We start from the raw sequence: 15,079 nt of genomic DNA, 5'->3' as shown, positions 1-15,079 counted from the left end.
TCTGAGAACACGCCCGGGGATGCCATCAGGACCTGCAGTCTTGTGGACATTGATCCTGCTCAGCACCGCTCCTACATCGGTGGGGGAGAGAGTCAGAGGTTGGTGGTCTGGCGTCATGTCTGTTTTGGTTGTGGTTGTGGGGTTCCCTCGCTCAAAATGAGCATAAAAGTTGTTGAGCTCGTTGAGGAAGGAGACATCTATGTCACTTATTTATGTGCAAATGTTTAAATAACGAAGAACATTAAAACATGACTGTTGGCCACATGTCGGCAAAGTTACAAACATTAGCGATGTCTGTACTTTAGTACAAAGTCTTTACTCTAAAATATACGCCGTTCAATAGTTGACTTTAATCTTACAGAGAATGTGGTGGTGTTGAGCCAAACGGACTTTAACGTGTGTTTGAACGAGCTGACGGTTCGCTTGTTAAGCTGAAAGAAAGATGCTTTAATCACAGGAGTCACACATGTGTCCACTGCACCATCTGGGAACTCTTCTTGTTTAGCACTCGTAATAACACAAACATTAAATCCTGCTCCTCCTGTGCTGTTTTGTAGCAGTGTGTACACCTGAGACTGTCACCTGTCTGTCTGTCCTGCACTCTCTCTCTTTTTCTTTCTCTCTGATTGTGTAATAAAAGTATGAACATTCATTTATAAGTTACACTTGTGTTTGAAGCTTATCACACATTTGATTTCCATGTGTGACGACTGCAAGTGTCCAGAGTGAGGACAGACTGAGGGACCCACTGCTGCACATCATCTGTGAGGCTTTGCACCCCTGATGATCCACCAGGACAAACTCAGCAGTGTGTGAGGAAGAGGAGGAGGAAGAGCCAGCAGCAGCTGACAGATGGAGAGAATAGACAGACTGTTCCCTGTTTGTGAAGGACTGCTAGAAAAGTTTAAAATAACTAATTGTCTGTCCTGAATCAGTCTTATTAGGTAATGTTCAAATAATTTTATCATTCCAGTGTTTTCAGTGTGGGAGAAAGTACTCAGGGTCTTCAAGTTATCACAGCTCTTACATTTTCTTTTTACACATATATGTAAGCATTGAGCCAAATGTAAAAATGCCAACATATTAAACGAACAATATTTGTCTCTTATATATAACACATCTATATATACACTGTCAAAGATACTTGTCTTTGAGTGAAGATTTAAGTGATTGGAAATGTAAATAACTGCAACTTGAATCTTTACTGAAGCTCATTTGACACAGAGTTTAAGCTCACTGCTGTAATATATCATAATAATCTGACAATAAATATAATATTGGCCATATTATATTTACATTACCACAGTGAGATGACTTTAGTCTCATGAACAACATTAGCTAATTGTTATTTACTAACTAATCTTAAATGACTGTTCAGCACAGAAGTGAAGCCCAACAATCATGTTTTACAGTCCCGTGGTCTCGGCCTCAGATACCCAACTAATCAAATTGATGTCATAAAACAAATTAATGAACAAAGAAACATTTTTTCTCCTTCATTTCTGTCAAACAATGCTGTATGAAACGTTTCTCACGGTTAGATCCAAAAAATGCAACCTGAGCAGCGCGACTGTCCTATTTCACAAGCATCTCACTTCCGCACTTCTCCTACTTCCTAGTACACGCTGTACATAGCATGTGAACTGCGTGTACTCCAAAGCGTGCAGTCGCTGGATTGCGACACAGCCAATGTCACTGCAGACTTTGTACATGGCTTCTGCTGCAGTTTGTTAGTCCTCAGGGGCCCTCTGCTGACCCTACTGCCCTGGGGCACCTAGTAGTTACCTGCCTTACTTGGTGGCACCTCTGCATTCACCAAGGATTTAAAGAATTTAAAGAAATGTAAATGATTGGAATCATTCAAATCCTAATCTTTTGGAGTCATGTCAGGAAAGGTATCTGGCACATCTTCCAAACTCAAACACGCAAATTTACTTGCAGCGGCGACCCATGAATAGGGAAGCAGATGACATCACATAAAAAGCTGGCAACACATCTTTAACACTGTGACCAGTGGTGGCTAGTGGTACAAATGTTGGCGCTGGGAATAACTGGGTCCGATGGGTCAAACAATGTAAAGCATTTTACAGATTAGGGAAAAATCTCCAAATACAAAATCAGCACAAACACGGTAATATTTCTTAAACCTTTTCAATAAGAAAACAAAAACTTTAAAAACACAAATATCCACACTGTGTACATATTTGTGTGGTCAAAGTGCTCTCTGCATTCAAATTCAATATTCTTCAAGACAAGAGTGATTTTAATATTCTTAAATAAGGCAGGTAATACATGCTAACTGGTAAGGAACAAATTGCGAGGTCCAATTGAAACTCATCCGCAGACCCTAGTGACTGAAAAATATTGGTCTGTCCAAAGACTCCCATTTGGCCGGCATTTGGTTGATAGATAATTATATTATTCCCAAAAACTTAATGTATAATGTAAAGAAGTTTGCACAACAGATGGATTCAGTGACATATTGTGACATCAGTTTTTTTGAAGTACTGAGATTTATTGAAATCAAATTCCCCAGTATAGGATATTTTTGAATATTCACTTTTATTGTATGTAAATGTGGGCAAATATTTGAGAGACCTCTTGATGCATGCTGAGTTTGTATATGAGAAGCCAAATTGGTGTATTTTTAAAATCTGATTAATGGCATATGCATGTGAAATGTGCTAATCAGTTAATTCTGAATCAATTTGTTCTGACTGACTCAAAGGATCTTTCCAATCTCCTTTGACTACGATGGCCTGGATGACTGAGAACCTTCACAGACATACTCCTGAGGATATCTTTAGATGGGACTGTAACATTTAAAAGATTATGAGGTGTATCTTGATGAGATAAAATCACCAAATTTATCTAAACTCACTTATTTGGTACCCGAGTTGGACAATTTCACATTTCTTTGTAAGTTAGCTTTATGAACTAACCATCCCCGGATTTGTGCACCACAGATAAGAGAACACTTGAACAGATAGCCAGCTTTAACATTTGGTTGTTCGGCTCCTCCTACTTTGCTGTTTCACAAAGGAAACCGAGGTTTATATTCATGCCATCAGATATGAGCCCACATTTTGTACATCTGAAAACCTAACGTTATTCATTAAGGCTTAGTGGAGGGAACCTGTTACACCTGAGAACACTGACTGCAAGATGCCATATAATAATTGATAACCTTAAATTGGGCCAACTTTACAGGCTATGCAACTAATTTTGTGCTAAACCGTCTCCTTCAATCCAAAGCAACATGCATAATTGTTTGCAAAGATAAATTTAGCCCTAATTACTACATTATGAGACAAACTCTGTGACTACAGAATTTCTTGAGGACGTCTTCATTTATTTTGCTATTTTCTAGTGACATCATCCCTTAAAGATAACTGCACAAGCTTGTGAATGATCTCTTTTTAGTCGCAGTGACGTGAGGGAAATCTCTCTAACTCACATCAGCCCATCTGCTCTGGACTTTGTTTGTACTCATATGTGACGTCTGTCATGCCAGCATGAAATGTGATGAGTGAGTGATTTTAAAAATCTGAGTGTGTTTGTGGCCTAAATTCACTGGATGTTTCATAACTCGTCTGAAGAATTACAGTAAGAAGGTCAGGTTTCCTGTCACTGCTTTTAAAAAAACCCACAAAGCAGCTAGACCCGAGGAAGGCGGTGGGTGTGACTGCTCACATCTCTGCTCACGGCACAATGGGTCAAATGTCTCTACGACTCCTCTGTAAGTACGAAAAGCTTTATTTACCTACATTTACAGCTTGATGAAAAAGAGTGGCACAATTAAATAAAATTTGACTCACAGAAAGTTTCTAAATTAAACTTTTGCTTCATTAAACGGTTTAAAAATAAGGTTTTAGTAAGTGTTGAATTACTTTCTCACCTCCATCTATAACCTACATCCTGTCCCTGAAAAACACTTTCTGTTTGTCACTGCTGCACTTTTTTTCCTTGACATTTGGAGTTTGAAGCAAAACTTCACTGAAGCTCACTGAAAGTTTGCCTCTCTTTGCAGTTCTGACCTCACTGATCTGCTGCACAACAAACCAAGGTTAGTGAACCTGTTATAGGACAAACTGACGTTGAAAGGTTAAAGGTGAAATGGGAAGTTTTTGGTGCTGAATATTGTGCTATTCTAAAACAAAATCAAGTCACAACAGAATGAAGTGGATCCAATAATGAGCAGAATAACCTGCAGAATGAAATACATTTATCAACACTTCTTCATAATCAGCACCCTGAATTCAACAGAAATACCCAAAAATTATGGTAAAAGCTTAAAAAAAGAAAAGAAAATCCTCTTTAGTTTCATTAAGACAGACCTTCAGAATTATATCTGCACAGCCAGCAGCTGGTTAACTAAACCTGCAAGCATCTGTCAGGCTTAAATAAATAAAATATGTTAACTGGGTGGTGTTTTACCATCCGATAAACCTTCCAACTCATTAATCCATTGCTACACTCTTGTATTGTTTTTTTCTTCTGCACCTCAAATAGACCAAAATCAAAGTCCCTGATATTTATTTAAAACCCAGACTCGCTCATGTTTCTCAGCTCGTCTGACTGTGAGTCCCAACAGCTCTCAGCTGTTCTACGGAGACTTTGTGTCTCTGAGCTGTGAGGAGGACGACAGCTCTGCTGGATGGACTCTGAGGAGAAACACAACCTTTGAAACCAGGACTCAGTGTGGAGCTGGGTGGGGAAAACCAGCTGGCTCGTCCTGTAACATCAGCTACATTGACCCGCTGGACAGCGGGGTTTACTGGTGTGAGTCCAGAGAGAAAGCAACAAGCAAGAGCATCCACCTGACAGTCAGTGGTAAGCTCAGCACATAAGGTGGTGTGAAAAGTGTTTGCTCCCTTCCTGATTTCATTTTTTCTGCATGTTTGTCACACTTAAATGTTTCAAATCAAACAAATTTAAATATTAGACAAAAATAACACAACTAAAACACAAAGTGCAGTTTCTAAATGAAGGGAAAAAATATCCAAACCTACATGGCCCTGTAGGAAAAAGTTATTGCCCCCTAAACACTAATCTAACACTAATCACACTAGCACCACCATACTTTACTGCTGGTACGATGTTCCTTTTCTTAGATGCTGTTAATTTTATGCCAGATGTAACAGAGCACACATCTTCCAAAAAAGGTCAGCTTTTGTCTCATCAGTCCACAGAGTATTTTCCATATTTCTCATCAAGATGTTTTCTGGTAAAACTGAGATGTCCCTTTTGCTCAGCAGTGGTTTTTGTGTTGTAACTCTGCCATGAAGGGGCATTTTTGACTAGTTGCTTCCTTATGGTAGAGCTGTGAACTCTGACTTTAACTGAGGCACATGAAGCCTGCAGTTCTGTGGATGTTTTTCTGATGTCTTTCGTGACCTCTTCGATGAGTTGCAGCACTCTTAGGGTAATTTTGGCCACTCCTGAGGAGCTTCACCAAGGTTCCATGTTTTTGGCATTTGCAGATGATAGCTTTCTCTCTGGTTCACTGGAGTCCCACAGCTTCAGAAATTGCTTTATAACCTTTTCCAAACTGAGAGATTTCAATTGCTTTGTTTTTCATTTGCTCCTGAATTTCCTTGGATCCTGGCATAATGTCTGGCTTTTGAGGATCTTGTGATCTACTCCATTTTGCAGGCAGGTGCTACTTAAATTATTTCTTTATCTAAAAAAGTGTGGCGGTAATCAGGGTTCCCAAAGATATGATACACCACAATTAACTTTTCACACAGACCATGTAGGTTTAGATTTTTTATCCTCTTAATAATAAACACCTTCATTTAGAAACTGTATTGTCTCTTTACTTGTGTTGTCTTTGTCTAATGTTTAAATTTGTGTGAAAAAAGTGTGACAAAATATATGAACTCAGGAAGGCATTAAACACTTTTTCAAGCCATTGTACATATAATTTTTATTTATTTACTTATTATATTATTGGGATTTCCATCATTATTATCAGAGTTACAGGTCTTTGAAGGACATTGAGCTGAGCGGGAAATTGGCACTTTTTGAGTCACCTTATCTTTACAGAATGTTTGAGTCTCCATAACATTTAAGTAAAGAAGACAATCTTAAGATCTTTTGGGGATAAAAAAAATCTTTAAATTCTGTTAAAACTGCACATACTCCAACTGAATTTCAGCCCACTCTTATACTATTCTGGGGATCTGTGACTCTGAAATATATAAACTTCATAGTATGAGGTTCTGCTACTTTCATGCTCTTATTGTGTACTTAGATATGAGGGGAAGTGTGTATCACGCTTTAGCCCTTAACGTTGGTACCTGTGGATCAGAGTGTGGAGTTAGTGTTGATGAAACTGTGTGTAAATGGATGAAATGCTGTAGTTTGTCTCTGTGTTGAGGTGGATCAGTGATCCTGCAGAGTCCTGTCCTCCCTGTGATGGAGGGAGATGACGTCACTCTGCTCTGTAAAACAAAGACCACTCCCTCCAACCTCACAGCTGCTTTCTATAAAGATGGCTCCCTCATCAGGGAGGAGCCTACAGGTCACATGACCATCCAGCATGTTTCCAGGTCTGATGAAGGCCTCTACAAGTGTGACATCAGCGGTCATGGAGAGTCTCCATCCAGCTGGATCACTGTCACAGGTGAGGAGCTTCACTTTGATTATCACTCTTATTTTATCCACATATTTAGTGTAACAGGTGGGATTCTCTCTGCAGATGAACTTAAAATAACTACATCTGCTCCTGACTCACCTCTTTCACCTGAGCCCACCTCCCCCCAACTTGTGTTCATACTGATATGGTACCTCATGGTGTTCTGTCCGTACTTCATCTCCACTCTCCTCTTGGTTTCTTTATATCGACACAGAACCACAGGTGAATCATTCATTGATCAATCAATATGCTGACAATTAACTCATCTCTCTCTGAACTCTTCATGTGTGTATTCTGTTTTTATTTTATTTATAAAAACATATATATTATGTTATTTATATTCTACTTTTCTGACTGCAGGTCAGATGCTAAAGTCTCATGCCCAGCCTAAGCATGGATTTGACAACAATTATGATGATGGCATCCATGCTGTCACCACAGAGCATCACTTTTGATCTTCTGCACTAAAATGTGGTTCTAAAAAGAGACTTGACCTTTAGATAGAGCTAAAGATCAAGTCTCTTTTTAGAGTCACATTTTAGTCCAGCTAAGGGTTACTAGAGCCTATCCCAGCTGCCACAGAGTGAGAGGTGGAGTACAACCTGAACAGTTTGCCAATCTTTTGCAGGGCTAACAATGAGAAACAGACAACCATTTACAAATGGAATTTAGAATAAATAGTTAACCTAACCCCACTAACTGCATGTCTTTGGACTGTCGGAGGAGCGGGAGTACCTGGAGAGAAACTCCAAAAAAAACAACAACCACAACACAGATGGCATATTTGAACCCACGACCTTCTTGCTGTGAGGGAACAGTGCTAACCACTGCAGTACCTTTAAATTGAAAGCTTTTACTTTGTGCATTGTATTTGTATTAGTTTTTATGTTTAGTTTAGTTTAGTTTTAGTTTTTTGGGGTTTTTTTATTTATCTTTTTTCAACCTTTTGTAGTCTTTTGAATCCTGTATTGGTCATTTTGTTGTTCTTTCACATCATTGTTGTAGTTTCAGCTCTAAATACATTTTTATTACATCATTAAGTGCATCTGCACAACAAATGTGAAAAAAATATATATATTTGTATGTTTCTGTAGTTATTGTAATTACTTTATTCACTATTTCTATTCTTTTTTCTCTTAATAAATTTTCTTCGGACTAGGTAGTGTGTCTTTACAATATATATTTATCCCACATTTTATTCGATTTGTTTTTAATTTTACAGTTTTATGCAGCTAAAATTGAAAATGATAAAGAAATTGCAATACATTGATTAAAAAAACTTTGAAGATCATTTTACGTCATTTTCATATAATGATATCTCGTTTTGTTTTACGTTCTCACTGATTAAAGCTTATTACGGCTTCTGTAAAAACATCGACGCACAAAAGAGGACGGCTGAGGTGACCCGGGAACGTTTGTGACGGTCTCTGTTTCTAGTGGCAGAAAATGAAACGGGCACCAAAACCGGAAACGCTCTCAGATTGTAAACAATGCTGCGAGTGACTAAGTATTTGATATAAACATTAAAGCAGTGGTTGCGGTGATGAGCAGAAACACAGCGGACCGTTTGGCTGACATGTCTAAAGCCGAGGAACTGCGGGAGTTTGTTACAGAGAAGCTCGCCGCCGCCTCCCGGGAGATCTTAGCGGCTGTGGACAGACTGGTGGCCGGGTACGAGGAGGAGGCTTCGGGCTTCAGACAGGAGATCGACCGGCAGAAGAGACAGCTGGAGCTTCTACCGCATGAAGCCACGCTAAACAAAGCGGGTGGGTCATTTTCTTTGTAGCATATAAACGAGAATTTAGCAAGCCTGTTCTCAAACTGATCTCCCTGTCAGTCTGGGGGGAGTTCTCTTTTCTCCTCGTCTTTCCTCATGTTGTACATTTTCCCATTGTTCGTTTCCGGGTCGCTGCTCGTGCGGCTGACCGGCCAGCTACCTATCCTGACCTGTCTCCCCAACGTGATGTTTGTGTATTGTATGTACGGTTGGCAAGGTCAGTCTCTTAGTTGCCCCTTGGGGATAAATAAAGTCTTCTGAAGTATGTGTTTTTTTTCCCCCAGCCGTGTTTGTCTTTATACCATTTATTTTCATTTTTTATTTCTTTATTTATTTCACACATTTTATATTCGCAGTATTAACAGCTCGGCAGCCGTGTTTGTGTTAACTGTGTACAATCATGTCCTTTACACTTTTAAAATTGATTCTGAATGGCAGAATAGTAGATTTTGTCATTGAAGTCTGGCATGTGTGGTCTATAACATTAAAAGCAGAGCATTGTAGACAATAATATTAATACAAGCTAAGATAAGATAAACCTTCATTGGTCCCACATGTGTTGTGTCACAGCAGAAAGTGGACAAAACAATGGGATAAGCCTCGCTTCTGTCAGTCTGTCCCAGGGCAGCTGTGGCTACAACTGTAGCTGCCTCCACCAGTGTGTGAATGTGAGAGTGAATGAATAGTGGAATTGTAAAGTGCTTTGAGGGTCTTGAAAAGCGCTACATAAATGCAATCCATTATTATTATTATTATTATTATTATTAAGATAAGAATAAAACAATTCTGCTTTCAAAGAGGCTCTTCTACTTTGTTCTTGTTTTCTTCAGGATCAAAGTGCAGCAGGAGCTTCAGTCCTGTTGAGGAAGAGGAGGGTGAGAAAGAAGAGTCTCATGAGAATCTGCAGACTGCGGACATAACCGGTCCATCAAGGTTGAAAATGAACCATCCTTACCTGTATATTGGATGATTTCCATTTTAATATTGGCCATTTCAGACTGCAATTAGCCTGTGGATGATCTCTGTCTTTAAGGTCTTCACCACACCAGTGTGAGACAGAAAGAAGAAATCTTGCCAAAGCTCAGAACCACATAGACCTCAAGATCAGCATCCTGGAGCACTCTCAGACCAGCCTGCTCTTGAAAAATGGTAATAAGTATTTCAATGTAATAAAAAGTATAAAAATTATATATATATATATACACACACACACACACACACACACACACACACACACACACACACACACACACACATACACCCTGTTCTCTCAAAACAATGTGCACCTTTAATCATTCAACCAGTGATCTACATGCTGACATCCCTAAAGGGGAGTTTAAATTCACTGGAAATATTAATGTCTCAGTCTCTTCTTTTTTCTTTTCTTTTTTTACTTTTTTTTTACTAACTATGTCATCACTATTTACTGTAAATGTTTTCTATTTTGAAAATGTTAAAGTGTTAAGTGTAAAAAGCTAAGCAGCTGTTTCTATGCTCCTCTCTCTGATAGTCCTGAAGAAATGTCCAGTCCTGAAGCTGAAGTGTCCGCGGGGACAGAAAGAGGCAGACTTCCTGAACCTGCTGAGATCCACCTGCCCGCAGCTGGCCGGAGACAACAAACCTTTTGACATCTTAACGTTGGACAAGAAGCGTAAATTACAACCTCTGAAACTAGAGACGCTGACGCCAGAGGAGATCCACAGAAGCATCATGGGATGGGGGCGGTCTACGGTCTACATTCGACTGAAGGTAGTTAAGACTCTGTAACCTTTGAGGTGGAACAGCACTTTTTTTTATTAAGCAGTATTTCTTTTACGTTGTTAGTGCTGAGTGTTTGTTTTTTGTTTTTTTCAGACTCAAGAGGTGCATCAGCCCAGAGAAGAAGACCTTCATCGTCTTCAAACTGAAAACATGAACTCTGTTGTCTTAACTAATGATGAGACCAGACAACAGACGAGGTAACTCACAAAAAAGCATCGCCTAGTGATGTAAAATATCTGGACAGTCAACACATGTTTTGGATGTTACGGATCGGCTCGTGATTGTTGCTCCAGTTCATCCCATTCGTGTTGGATTAGGTTGAGTTTACGACACAGCCACACCAAACTGGAAAAATATTTTATTAAGGTTCTGGTTTTGTAAATTTGGAGATTATCATGTTTCAATCTGGAAAGTGAGACGTCCCAAACGTGTCAGTGAGGCGTTATGTGAGTAGTGAGGCATGAAATATAACCAAAGAAATGCGAATGGAGTACCAAATTGGTGAATTTGAAGGTTTCTTGGATGCTAAAATCCAGTCATCTGGAACCCATTTTCTAGTGTGCTGACTTAGTCACTGGAGCAAGTGTCAATTTTTGGGGGTATCATTGAATAGCCGGCAGATATCCAAGCTAGGGCTTCAGCATGTCTTTTAACTGTAGCCAAGTTACAAATTAAGCTTGCCTCAAATTAGTCCATGTAAGTGCAGAAAAGGCAAGCTGCTTCAAGAGGAGTGGGCAGAATATGCCTCAGCCTAGAGTGCCAAGGAGTGCAAGAACATTGAAGAAAGGATTTTACTTGGCTTTAAATATTTGTTCCCAGCAAAATTAGATTTTGTACTTAAAAATTTCAAAACATCTTCAGGTTTCACGTTTGGCAGTGTAGCACTGTCTTATCATACTGTACTCTATTGTAATGTAGACTTTAAACCCAGTTAATTTTTGCTTCTGGTTTCTGCAGCAGCCTTGCCCAAGAGGTTGATGGCAGCAAATCAGAGATTGCGTCTGGCAGAGAAGAAAATGAGATAGAAATGGGAGAAGCTGATAGTGAAGAACCTGCTGCAGATCTTATAGCCAGCTCTGCAGCTGAGGGGAAAGAAACTTTCAGGAACTGCAACAAAAGGAAAGAAGAAAAAGTAGAAAGGAATGATAAGTCCAAAAATGAACTGAAGAGATGTGATTCCAAAATGCAGTCCAGGGTGTCAAAAAAGCAAAAGATCAGACATCCTGGCGTCACTCGGACTAAGACTGAGAAAAGTGTTGCTAATCTTTCCTGCTTGGTCTGTGGAGCTCTGCACATGTCAGAAGTTATGCTTGTTAAACATGCCTGGAGTCACGGAAACGATCCAGGAAGTGTTTGCGGAGCATGCGGAGAGCGCTCAGAGTCTGTGGAGGTCTTAAAGGATCATCTTCAAAGTCGACACAAAACTGATGACTGTCACATCTGTGGAGAGTCTTTCCTTAGTGCTCTCAGCCTCGACGAGCACGTAGCCTGCCACTCGGGGGAGAAACCATACAAATGTGATGTTTGCCATAATGAATTTGCACTAAAGGCTTCCCTGGAGGATCATCGAAAACTTCACGAGGAGGGGAAGCGCCACAAATGTCACACCTGTCATAAAGTGTTTGAACTCAAAGAGCAGTTAAAGGCTCATCACAGGACTCACACCAACAGGAAGACACACCTCTGCGGTGTGTGCGGTAAATCCCTCTGCGACTACAGATCGTTGTCCCGCCACAAAATGACCCATTCTGGGGAAAGACCCCACAGCTGTAAGATCTGCGGGAGGCGTTTTAAACTTCCTGGGACTCTGAGGCAACACGAGAAGATTCACACAAACAGAGAGAGGTCATACCTCTGTGACATTTGCTGCAAAATGTTCCTGACTAGTGCGCAGCTGGAGATCCACATGAGGATTCACACCAACGAAAAGCCGTATCATTGCAGCGAGTGTGGCAAGGGATTCAGCACCAAGGGCCCGTTGACCGTTCACAAGCGGGTCCACAGCGGGGAGACGCCCTACCGCTGCCCAGACTGCGGCTGGTCCTTCAAACGCAAGACCAACCTAGACAACCACTTAGTGCTTCACTCGGGCATCAAGCCATTTGTGTGCGGTATTTGTGGGAAAGCTTGCGCACGAAAAGAATACTTGACTGTTCACATGAGGACCCACAATGGAGAGAGACCATACAAGTGTACCCTCTGTGACAAAGCTTTTACTCAGAGCCATTGTCTAAAAACACACATGAAGAGCCACCAGGCGCCAGGATCTGCAACGTAACACTTAAAGTTCTGGTTTGTTTTTTTGTTTTTAAACATCCACACGTCCATTCTCTCTTCAGCTTATCAAATTCAGGGGTTGCAAGGGGGCTGGAGCCTATCCCAGCTACCGTAGAGTGAGAGGAAGGGTACATCCTGGACAGCTCATTAGCCTATCACAGGCTGTTTAAACAGAACAGTGAAAGTTAACTTATTTGCCTTAAGCTTTATTTATTGTTGTTTTACATTAATAAACGTGTACATGTATTACCCCTGTGAGACGTCTCTAATAAAACCTTTGCTACAATCTTAAGTCACGGAGCTACTTTAAGTGTTTATCTTCCTTGAAATTCTTTTACTTAGTGTTCTGACCTCTGGATATTTTTTAAACTTGAACAGTCGATCATATTTGTTTGTCAAAGCTGAATTCAGGTCAAACTATGCTAAATTAGCATTTTTAGCTAACAGCTACAATAAGCATAACAGTTACTGTATGGCTATCATTTGTTAACATGACGCTTGTTCTTATACATGTAATACATTTATTACCAACCTGAGAGTTCATCCGCTGGTCATTCGACATGACGAATGACTTCTGAAGTCTTAATTCAGTTCAAGACGCTGTAGATTCCCGTCAGTAACACTTTCGGTCCGCTAGTAAAACCTAGTTCTATTAATCTGCGCTTGAACCGGAACCGGATGTAAGTTCCAAAAAACTGAATTGTAGAACTGAAACTGAATGGTGAGAAGTGAAACTGAAATTATTTGAGAGCTGAATTTTTAAAGGATAAAATGCAGTTTCAAAGCAAATCAATTCATTTTCAAAATATAAAATTCAATTTCAATTTAGTGATGATCATTTTCAAACCATAAATTCAATTTCAAATTAGACTAATTCAAATTCAGTTTTCAAAAGCATTTATTCAAGTTACAATTCAGATTCAATCTGAGCAATTCAAATTCAAATTGAACTTATTCAAATTCAGTTTCTGATGGCACAGATTTCTGCCCATAGTGGATGACGAGCGGCGATAAACTTGCGAAAAGCAAGTTATGCTCAACTCCACCGGTGGAATCTGACAGCGTGGAAAAGTGTGAAAACATCCACGATCACCAATGGATTTTGAAGGGCTGGACTGTTGCATGATGGAGAGGAGGACACCGCCACGGCCCTTCTGAGGGTGTTCGACTCTGACACTGACAACGAGGATTTGTTTGGTTTTGAAAGTGACAACGAAGGAAAGGAGCTGAGAGTGGATGACGAAGCCATCCTGAGCCTGTTCGTTTCGACACTGGAGAAGAGGACTTTGATGGTTTTAGTGCGCAGGAAGAAGAGAAAGATGGTGGTGAATGACTGACTTTTCTTCTTGTTAAAGCCGTGTCACTGCACCTGAGCCTAAAAGGTAGGCCGAATCTATTTTTCTGGTGTGCTGTAGGTTATTGTAATGTACTACATTTGTTACTCATTTATGAAGCACAGTACATGTTTCGTACTTGTAATTACCGCTACTTGTACATATAAGTTATGCAAATATGTACCCATAACTTGTTTTTCAAAATATTAGTAAAAGGGGCGTGTCTCCAAACAGCCATCTCTTTCCTGACAATTCCCTTTGTGCATATTCTCTTACATATGATAAGTCAACATTGAAACACCTGCAGCTTTTAGTCAGGTGCGGCTAATGTATGTACAAAACAGGATTCTCCCCTGATTGTAGCTTGTGCGGCTAATATTCAGGTGCGCTTTGTAGTCCGGGAAATACGGTAAGTCTGCAGAAATGAGCCCGTCATATCTTACATCATGGACACACATTTGCATTAAACACACACACAATGTATTTAATTTTCTAATTTGAATAGACACTAGCTTCCTCTTCACCCTCTACACCACAGACTTCAGCCACTGCACAGAGACCTGCCATCTTCAGAAGTTTTCTGATGACTCTGCGGTGGTTGGATGCATCAGCAGGGATGATGAGACAGAGTACCGGGCTGTGGTCGACTCCTTTGTCACGTGGTGTGAGCAGAATCATCTGCAGCTCAACGTGGCAAAGACCAAGGAACTGATCGTGGACTTCAGGAAGACCAGGAAACACTTGACCCCTGTTTCAATCCAGGGGGTCAGTGTTGACATTGTGGAGGACTATAAATACCTTGGAGTACACATTGACAATAAACTGGACTGGGCTAAAAACACCACAGCACTTTACAGGAAGGGCCAGAGTCGTCTCTATTTTTTGAGGCGACTGAGGTCCTTCAACATCTGCCAGAAAATGCTGAGGATTTTCTATGAGTCTGTGGTGGCCAGTGCGATCCTCTATGCTGTTGCATGCTGGGGGAGCAGGCTGAGGGTCGCAGATGCCAACAGACTTAATAAACTGATCCGTAAGGCCAGCAATGTTGTGGGGATGGAGCTGGACTCCCTCAAGGTGGTGTCGGAGAGGCGGATGCTGTCCAAGATAAAGACAATGTTGGATAACACCTCCCACCCACTCCATGACATGTTGGTCAGTCACAGGAGCTCGTTCAGTGAGAGACTGAGATTACCGAAAAGCACCACTGAACGACACAGGAAATCATTCCTGCCTGTGGCCATCTCCCTGTACAACGCATCCACTTAACACACTGTTTGCTGCTACAACTAC

The 15,079-nt window shown here is 40.5% G+C and overlaps 2 protein-coding genes across 2 annotated transcripts; both read left to right on the top strand.

Moving 5' to 3' along the window:
• Nucleotides 1-3,687: 3,687 nt before the first annotated feature.
• Nucleotides 3,688-7,095, top strand: LOC309703159 (Fc receptor-like protein 5; the record flags this gene model as incomplete). The annotated part of the gene is made up of 6 exons (XM_082527869.1): nucleotides 3,688-3,739; nucleotides 4,031-4,066; nucleotides 4,570-4,833; nucleotides 6,383-6,628; nucleotides 6,704-6,862; nucleotides 7,001-7,095. The coding sequence occupies exons 1-6, from the start codon at nucleotides 3,712-3,714 to the stop codon at nucleotides 7,093-7,095; spliced, it is 828 nt and encodes a 275-aa protein (XP_082383995.1). The 5' UTR covers nucleotides 3,688-3,711.
• A 958-nt stretch (nucleotides 7,096-8,053) lies between these two features.
• Nucleotides 8,054-12,741, top strand: LOC309703311 (uncharacterized protein). Its single transcript, XM_082528096.1, has 6 exons — nucleotides 8,054-8,406; nucleotides 9,248-9,350; nucleotides 9,451-9,566; nucleotides 9,928-10,166; nucleotides 10,272-10,375; nucleotides 11,136-12,741. The coding sequence occupies exons 1-6, from the start codon at nucleotides 8,184-8,186 to the stop codon at nucleotides 12,454-12,456; spliced, it is 2,106 nt and encodes a 701-aa protein (XP_082384222.1). The 5' UTR covers nucleotides 8,054-8,183; the 3' UTR covers nucleotides 12,457-12,741.
• The last annotated feature ends 2,338 nt before the right edge of the window (nucleotides 12,742-15,079 follow it).

The sequence above is a fragment of the Aulonocara stuartgranti genome (genome assembly GCF_965226115.1).
Source record: "Aulonocara stuartgranti genome assembly, chromosome: 3".
Taxonomy (NCBI): Eukaryota; Metazoa; Chordata; class Actinopteri; order Cichliformes; family Cichlidae; genus Aulonocara; species Aulonocara stuartgranti.
This window is presented reverse-complemented; position numbering and strand designations above follow the sequence as displayed.

What these genes read in the sequence shown, in the direction of transcription:
- LOC309703311 (XM_082528096.1), top strand. Translation starts at nt 8,184, where the DNA reads ATGAGCAGAAACACAGCGGACCGTTTGGCTGACATGTCTAAAGCCGAG. An exon ending in AGCCACGCTAAACAAAGCGG is followed by an intron (nt 8,407 to 9,247) that starts GTGGGTCATTTT and finishes TGTTTTCTTCAG; the next exon opens with GATCAAAGTGCAGCAGGAGC. An exon ending in GAGACCAGACAACAGACGAG is followed by an intron (nt 10,376 to 11,135) that starts GTAACTCACAAA and finishes TGGTTTCTGCAG; the next exon opens with CAGCCTTGCCCAAGAGGTTG.